A 9,515-nucleotide genomic window follows, 5' to 3' on the forward strand; every position below is an offset into this window, starting at 1 on the left:
GCTTGGCACCGCCTTCAAACTGATCAGAAGGTAGCACATAGGTAAGATGTTATTTTTTGCTTTTTAGTTTAGGTTAATTACTTCAAAAAGGAGGAGGTTCTCAATTTGACCGGTATTTTTTTTTATGACCGATTTCGAAAATTCTTTTTTTGTTTTGAAGGTTTAAGCCGTTTCTGATAGGACCACATGAAACAGCACAGTCTGCAAAATCTAAATCTCTACGTTATTACATGGCCTGAATTAATACATCACCGGCTTAGCACCGCCTTCATATTGATCAGCAGGTAGAACATAATAATATTATGATGTTATTTGTCACTTTTTATTTAGTTTAGTGGGTACGTTTTCAGGTTTGGAATTTGAAGGAAAATATTTATTTTATTGATTTCTTTTTTCTTTTCAGTTTAATGTTTATACTTTATATTTAAAATTACTTTTACGAAGTCGGGTTTTTTTTTACTTTATAAATTAAAATTAAATCCATATCATCATAGACGCCGCGATTTTATACGAATACCAAGTTAAGAAGAGGGTCGGGCTCGGGAACTAGAACTACTAAGTAGTAAGTACTAAGTACTAACTACTAATTGTATTTATGTCAGGTACCTCAAAAGGGGGCACCCGATTCAAAAATTTCATATGATACTTTTTGTTTTTATTTAAACGAGTTTATTTTATTATAGGAATATGGACTCCTATATACGTATTCTAGTTAAAACTCTTGAAGCGCGATATAAAATAATAAAGCGCCATCTCTTGATAATACCATTTAACCCGTCTTACTACCTTTAGATGTCCGTTGATGAACTATATGTATAAAACAGCGGCAATTTTAAATGGGGATTTTTGATTTTAATTTTTTTTATCATCGAGGTTTGATAAAACACAAAAAATAGTTTCAAACAATTGAGAAAAACAAAAAAAACTTTTTTTTTCTGGTATCGTTGTATGGGCTCGAACTCATGATTTTTAAGTACCTTAGATTTACTTGACTTGTACTTGACCACTTACACCAATCGACCAAATAACTACGTAGAATGTAGTTGAAATTAAGTACCCTTGCTGTCTGATTTCTGTACCTAATAATTTATGTTCGCAACCAACACATGCACAATCTCCTATATCCAAAAATCTTTGTACTGAAGTTTCAGCCCCTTGGTCCCCTACCTCGGCTCCTCCAAGTGGCCGACTCTGCAGGCGCAGGTACTTACGGCAACGAAGAGGGCGACACGAACACCGGACATGACTCCATGATATCCTTCCAGGACCGGGAGGGGTTGGAAGAAATTACCGAAGCTGAAGTGGCAATGGGCGGGGCACATAGTTCGAGGGGTCCCATGGTGCTGGAATGACGAACCCGCACCGGAAAGCGCAGTGTTGATCGACCCCCCACCAGGTGGACTGACGACATCAAACGAGTCGCAGGGATTTGCTGGATGCAGGCGGTCCAGGATCGTGATGTTTGGAAGTACCCTACACAAGGACTACGTCCACGGCTGATGTGGTGGAGATGATGACGATGACAATGACGATGAGATGACGATGAGATGACGATGACGATGACGACGAGACGATGAGATGACGATGAGATGACGATGAGACGACGATGACGATGACGATGACGATGATGATGACGATGATGATGACGATGATGATGACGATGACGATGACGATGATGATGATGATGATGACGATGATGATGATGATGATGATGATGTTGACGATGACGATGACGATGACGATGATGATGAAACAGACAGACACACAAAATATTTTTAAAAAAGCTTGATTGTGTTTCAGTATCATGTAAATAACTATAACCACTCGAGAAAACAAAATTATGTATTTTTAAATCACTACGCTTCAGACATATTGATCAACGATCTTAATGTTAATTACATAAATAAGAACTTAAATAAAACTACAAAATATATTTTGGTTATTTTTTAATATCATTGTTGGTATTGAAAGTTTACAATACATCAGTAAAATCATATAAGAGCATCTCTAAAATAGACGAGAAAAAAAAATTTGGGCAGTGCAAGAGATTGCAATCATTATTAATAATAATTGTCTTATAACTCAGTCCTTGGAGAAGACATTGAAGTATTAAGGCGATCGCACATCTTAACACCAGAGCCTGTAGCCATGTGGCACGTCCATTCTCTTCTACAAACGCTTCAAAGACAACACTGAGAGGTCATGGGTTCGATTCCCGCCCGTTGGACTATTGTCGTGGCCACCCCTAACAATTCACGACTAAGTGGAGGAAAAAGAAATATTTAAAAGATACAGCTAGTATTCATTTTCTAGACAAAAAAAAAGTAAATGTAGAAGAACAAAGAAATTTACGTCTTAGCTGATATTTAGGTATGCATTACATCGTTCTTTTCTAAAGTTTCTTTAGTTAATTTTAGTTGACGAAAAACATAAGATTATAGATCACTAACGTACTCGTAAGTTAGTTTTCGTAACGAAAAAATAAATAGTAAGCCCTAGCCTAAGCTTATTATTTAAGCCCTATATTTTATATTCTTTTAAGATAAAAATAATATGTTCTGTTTAGTTGACACTCGGAATGAAGGCCCAGCCTCCATACAAAATAGGGACAGGTCCTTTGGGACCTTGGTTTTCGAACCTCAAAGTCAGGCGTACCCTAAATCTAATAAGTATACACGTTTCATTCCATTGATACTATTTTACCTGCGCAGCACTCAGGTATAAGATGTGCGATCACCCTAATAAGAATATATCGAGTTTATTACAAAACACAGAAAATCTATTCGTCAACCAGCAACAGAACCCTGTTCTTATCAACCCTAACATTGGGTGCGCTCTTCAACTTCTTTATGAACTTATCAGCAATGCGATCATCAACTTCGCATCCAGTGTATTCAGAATATTCACCGAGTACCTTCTTCTGAAGACGTTTGAAGGGTAATTCGTTACCTTTCTTCTGTAAAAGGGATATTATGACCTCGTGCCAATTAAACTTGCCATTATTGACCTCGGCCACCTCTGTTTCACTTTTAGCAACATTTTGATCATGGAGGCATATGCTTTCCTCGGGGTCATGTTTGCTGTCTTTTCGCAGCTTTTTTTTAATGGATTTTTCTTTCGCTGGACCATTTTCAGTATTGTCAGGATCCGGTTGTTTCTCATCTGGAATGTTCACAGTGTCTTGTCGCTTGCGTTTCTTGTTTTTGTCATTCCCTTCATGTCCGTTTACTTGTTCTTGAGAATGTGTGTTGTCACCTTTAAATAAAAATCATGTTGAAAATTTAGTGTGTCAAATAGTACGAGTATACAGGAAGAAAATTTTTTTAGTGCGGATATTTTTATATTTTGTTCATAAACAAAATTTAATGATCACGTATTTTTTCTTTTTTTTTTTAACTCAAAAATAACAAAATTATCGTTAGCTAAAGTTATTTACTTTTGAACAGAATTTTAGGGCCACCCTATTGTGCGTTTATTTTATTTTCGTTTGATACCTAAAGGACGTCACCAGATCACTTTTAAGCTGAATATATCTTGTTTAGTAATAATATGTACATTATTTTGTTATTTTAGAGACATAAATTAAAAAAAAAATTACATTAAATGTATCGAACTGTTTGTAGATTTATATTCTATTAATGATACAGAACCACGAAAAAAAATATCCGCACTAAAGACCGAATCACCCTGTATAGGGGTTAAAAAAAATCCTCACCATCAATAAATTGACAGCAATTTCTCTAACCCCTGATGCAAAAAGAGGGGTGTTATAAATATGACGTGTCTGTTTGTGGCACCATAGCTCCTGAACGGATAAAGCTATGTATTTCAATTTAGATTTTTTTATGCATGTAAAAAATTAGACCTAATACAGAGTGTTTGGGAGTTTCTCCTAGCATCCTGTATAGTATTAGTGGCACCAGACATAAAAATAATCAAATCAATCAAAATCACATAATATAAATACGTAAATAAATAATACCTTTGTTCTTATTCTTCTTGCCCTTCTTAGGCACTTCATCTTCTTCTTCCAGTGTTTGTTCTGGTGCAGCCTCAACACTCAGCAGTTCTGCTTCATATTTCCTCCGTTTCTTCTCTTCTTTTCTCTGTTTCTTTGTCAGTTTCTGGTCTAATTTCTCCACTCCATTTTGTACATCATTTTCTTTCGCCTCACCATCAATATCTTCTTCATTTTGTACTTCATCATTAATTTCTTTCTCTAAAATACCATTAGTATCATGGCCGTTTACTTTTTCTCCATTAACAGAATTTTCCTCACCCATTTCCTCTTTTTCTTCATTTGCGTTCTGATTTAAATTTGATTGTTCATTACTGTTAGGATCAGGTTGCTTCTCATCAGGAATGTTCACAGTGTCTTGTCGCTTGCGTTTCTTGTTTTTGTCAGTGTCCTCTTGTCCGTTTACTTGTTCCTGCGTGACACCTTAAAAAATAAATAATGGACAATATTATTGAAGTGTCTATAGAGTGCCTTATAACAATGTTTTCAAAAAACATGTTTTTGGTACCTATAGCGTCAGCTCATTAAAAAACAATAAAGTAAGAAACACCCAATATCCACCTATATGACTTCCCTACAATACCCAAATCAAAATCAAAAATCATTTATTTCAAGTAGGCTCAGTTTACAAGCACTTTTGACACGTCAGTTGACTATTTGTAAAGATTCTACCACCAGTTCGGAAGGCAGGTTTTGCTGTAAAGAAACCGGCGAGAAACTTAACAGCTTAAAAAAAATCATTAATTTACAAATGATGACAACATTGCAATTTCTTATAGTTTTACTTCCTGTGTAAAACTAATGAAAAGGTGGAAGCTAATCCAATGGCCTCCAAGCGCCTTTATCTTTAAGGAACTCATCAATGGAGTAATATTGTGCTAACAAAATGATTGGTTACTAATTAATACCTAATGTATGTTGTGTCGTCTTTGTGTTTAGGTTTAACAAGCAGTCTCTGTATAATAGAATTGAAAAGAAAGCGCAACTGACTCACATAGTTGACTCATACCAAATCTCATACAAATAATATAAATTTCATGTAGTATATGGAATAAGGGTCCGAAATATATCATTATAAATAAAAAAAAGTTAAGGATTTTAAAAAAACTTAATTTAAAAATTGTCTATTTTTAAAATTTTCCAAATGTCAAAAACGCTGTCGTCCATTTTGTGACGTCACAATGTTATATACTAAACATCAAACTAAATTGTTAACAAATATTTTTAACAACAAAAGGAGGAGGTTATGACCATGACTCTGGCTATCATATACAACGTTTACAATCTGGTTACTCCAGAAATTTTTGTTTGAAACAAACATACAAACTTGCTTTATAATATTAGTATAGATAAAAAATCTTTTACTTTAAGTTTTTAACCGGACTCTGCAGTGTTGTGAATGCCTGTAAAAGATGGCTGCAGTAGTTCAAGAATTTTGTAACTCACTTATATATAATGTTTTCTGCTGTCATTGTTGGCGTTACAAATAAATAAATAAATAAATAATAATAATTAATACCTTGGTTATATAATTAATGGTATATCGAATGAACTGTTATTAGGAACATCAGAAGTTACAATGAACACTATCACTGATCTATTCAATGAGATATTGCGCACAGAGTATATACCTCATCAGTGGACTCAGTCAACAATAATATTAATTCATAAAAAGGGGAATAAAGATGAAATATCTAATTACAGACCAATCAGTTTGATGTCAAATTTGTACAAAATATTTTCAAAAATATTGTTAGACCGTTTTACCTTGACCTTGGATGAAAACCAACCCAAAGAACAAGCAGGATTTCGGAGTGACTACTCGACAATAGATCACATACACACTATAAAACAAGTGATTCAAAAATGTAAAGAATATGGTATTACCTTCTATTTGGCATTTGTAGATTATAACAAAGCATTTGACTCATTAAAACACACAAAAATATGGGAAGCCCTAGAAACACAAGGTGTGCATAAAAAATACATACGTGTAATAATCAACATATATAGGAACATGAAAGCAAAAATAAGAACAGAGAGAGAAGGGGAATACTTTCCGATACAAAGAGGAGTGAGACAAGGGGACCCAATGTCACCCAAGCTTTTTTCAGCAGTACTTGAACACGTATTTAGACGACTCAATTGGGATGATTATGGACTAAATGTAAATGGGGTGAAACTAAACCACCTAAGATTCGCGGACGATCTAATCCTAATTTCTGAAGATCCAAGTGGCTTGCAAAATATGTTAACTCAGCTTGTGTATGAAAGTGAGAAAGTAGGATTGTCGATGAACCTTGAAAAAACCAAAGTTATGACAAATCGTACAAATATCCCAATATCCATCAATGGCAGTACAGTAGCATATGTGAACGATTATATATATCTCGGACAGATTATATCTCCTGAAGACCTTACTCTGAAAGAAGTGAATAACAGAATTAACTTGGCGTGGAAGAGATACTGGTCGTTAAAAGATATAATGAAAAACCCTCACGTGCCGCTCAAATTAAAAAGAAAAACCTTTGATTCATGTATTCTACCAGTTTTGACATATGGATGCCAAACATGGAGCCTAACAAAACAAAATATACGCAAACTTGAAGTCTGTCAGCATAGCATGGAACGCAGCATACTTAATATAAAATTAAGAGATAAAATTAAACTCTTTACTATAAGAAAAGAAACTAAAATAACTGATGTCACATACTGCATTAAAAAGCTGAAATGGAAGTGGGTAGGACATTTGTTTCGAAGTAAGAAGGATAAATGGTCAAGAGACATAACAGCTTGGTGCCCAAGGCACCAGAAAAGAAACAGAGGAAGACAGCGTCGTAGATGGGAGGACGATGTCATAAAAATAGCAGGTGTCACTTGGAATAGACAAGCAAATAACCGCACAGTGTGGCGGGCTCTAGGGGAGGCCTATGCTGTAAAGCAAGACAATCTCAACACGCCGGTGTCAATCAAATAAATTTGTAAATAATTTTAAGATATTTGTGATTGTTTAATAAAGGCTATTATTATTATTATTATTATAATTAATACCTTTGTTCTTATTCTTCTTGTCCTTCTTAGGCACTTCATTTTCCTCTTCTAAAGTTTGTTCGAGTGCAGCCTTGACACTCTGCAGTTCAGCTTCATGTTTCCTGTGTTTCTTCTCTTCTTTTCTCTGTTTCTTTGATAGTTTCTGGTCTTTCTCCACTCCATTTTGTAGGTCATGTTCTCCATCATTTTCTTTCTCTTCCTCATTATCTAAAGTACCGTTAATTGCATGCCCGTTAAGTTTTTCTCCATTAACAGAGTTTCCTTCAATTTTATCGTCTTTTTTCTTATTTGCATTCTGATTTAAATTTGATAGTTCCGTTAACTTCACAGAAATAATCTCCCACGCTTGATCAATGTCTTTCATATTGGTTTTATTACCACATACATTCTTAACAAAGTTAACGAATTTAGGCTTCTTTCTAGGTGTGTTATTGTGCTTACTTATAGTTTCTATGATCCTTATTACATTACTGGAGGCATTCTTTTGCTCATCGAGGACAGATTGTATCATGTCTACCCAAACATTCTGTTTCTTCTCACCCTTCTTCTCTTTTGGTGTGAAACCCTTACCAGAATAACGTTCTTCCTCAGTGATGCATTTTGTATGGGCTTCATAATCCTTGCCTCTATAAACAGAAACCATAAATATATATTAATATTAGCAGATCCTTTCAAGCTTTGGTTTGACTTGTGCACTTCTTCCATACCCCTATTCTACCTTACACCTACCCTACCCTACCCCTACCACACTCTACCTTACTCTTACCCCTATGCTACATTTTACCTACATCTACCCTAATGTTGCTCAATTTTTTTGCCTTCCTGGAACCTCTCCATTAACACTTAAACTTTATGGTATGGTATTAAAATTAAAATTGACTGATAAGTATTATTAAAAATCCTATGTAAGTATAGAAAAATGTTTTTTATACTTTTTCAGGCAAATTTAAAAATTTTCACACCTTAAGAACCATTCTTGTATTTCAGACAGTTTTCTAAAAAAGAATTAGTGAAATTGGTTTAGCTTTTCTCGAGATTTGAGCTTAGACACATTCAGTTTTATATTATAGATTTATTTTCTCTTGGAGTTTCTTTGCATCATCAAATCAGAAATGAGGAGATCCAGAGAAGAATCATAATCACAGGCATAGTTCAGAATTAAGTGAAATTGAAGTGGCAATGGGCAGAGCATATAGGTAGTTATAACACAGTGGACATCTTGACGGCCTCCATGGTGCAGTGGTATGTGCAGTGGATTTAGAAATCTGAGCTCCTGGGTTCGATCCCTGGCTGGGCCGATTAAGATTTTCTTAGTTGGTGCACGTCTAGCTGGTGGGAGGCTTTGGTCGTAGCTAGTTACCAGCCTACCGACAAAGACGTGCCGCCAATTCCATCTTAGATTGCATCATCACTTACCATCAGGTGAGACTGTTAGTCAAGGGCTAACTTGTAAAACATAAAAAAGGGGTCTCAAGATGCTGGAATGATGACCCGACACCCAGAAGCGCAGTGTTGGACGACCCCCCACTATTACCACTAGGTGTATTTTCTTCTTTGTTCATTATTGTAAGTACAGTAAAATCTACACTGCTGCTAAATTGCTGGAAAGTAGTTAGAAGAAAAATACAAATGTATACTCACAAAAAGTCCTTAAAACAGTCCATACACGACACATTTGGATTTTTATTCCTGCATTTGGTTAAATAGTGTTTTTCTACTTTCGGCTTTTGAACGGACTCTCCACAGTGGCCGCATGTGAACACAACCATTCTCTTCGGAGCTAAGTAAAAAATTAAAAAATATAATGGTTGGACTGGTGTACTCTAAATTCGAAAAAAATAATTTTGGGTTAGAAATAGTCAATATTTCAGTATAAAAACATAAATAAATAAGATGCGTATATTCACGCCATCTTTATAAGTAAACGGTGCCACCCAAATACAACGTTAATAGATATTGTTAGCGTTCATTTAACATACCTACAATTTTTAATTTGAAACAAAATGTATTTTAAACACGTGCTATTATAGAATTATCAAAAGAATTAAAAGTCGACACGCTTCGCCTTAAAAATTTGGCATCATGATTTTTTCAATAAATTGACACTTGACAGCTGTTTTTGACATTAAATTGTCAACAGCACAGACTAAGTATAAAAGCCCGAAGCGTAGAAAAAAATTACCTCCTCCATAGATTAAAAAGTCTGTACAGAATACCTAAGCCTACCCTGTTTACGCTGTACAAAACTTCATTTGTAGTCTGTGGTACAAAATGAACTACAGGGTCAGATTAATCACAAAAGGACCTGTTACGCTACACTTCATATAAAAAAATACCTCGTCCACGTACAAATTACAGACTTTGTTGGTGAATTTGGGTGCAATTGTAGTCCATTTGTAATTGGTCCGAGGTTTTAAGCAGAGACAACTGACCATTGGAGTATTAT

The 9,515-nt window shown here is 34.9% G+C and overlaps 1 protein-coding gene across 2 annotated transcripts; it reads right to left on the reverse strand.

Annotated features, from left to right (window-relative positions):
* Positions 1–1,929: 1,929 nt before the first annotated feature.
* On the reverse strand, positions 1,930–9,208 carry LOC112055184 (cell growth-regulating nucleolar protein). Of its 2 annotated transcripts, none has more exons than XM_052888999.1 (5): positions 9,049–9,208; positions 8,711–8,849; positions 7,070–7,695; positions 3,983–4,441; positions 1,930–3,255 (listed from the first exon to the last, which is right to left on the reverse strand). In XM_052888999.1, exons 2-5 carry the CDS (start codon positions 8,836–8,838, stop codon positions 2,780–2,782), a joined length of 1,689 nt encoding a protein of 562 aa, XP_052744959.1. In that variant the 5' UTR covers positions 8,839–8,849; positions 9,049–9,208; the 3' UTR covers positions 1,930–2,779. The 2 variants fall into 2 exon arrangements, with proteins under 2 accessions (XP_052744959.1, XP_052744960.1); XM_052889000.1 differs by having other exon boundaries at positions 9,053–9,189.
* Between the last annotated feature and the right edge of the window lie 307 nt (positions 9,209–9,515).

This window comes from Bicyclus anynana, chromosome 24, assembly GCF_947172395.1.
Source record: "Bicyclus anynana chromosome 24, ilBicAnyn1.1, whole genome shotgun sequence".
In the NCBI taxonomy this organism is placed as follows: Eukaryota; Metazoa; Arthropoda; class Insecta; order Lepidoptera; family Nymphalidae; genus Bicyclus; species Bicyclus anynana.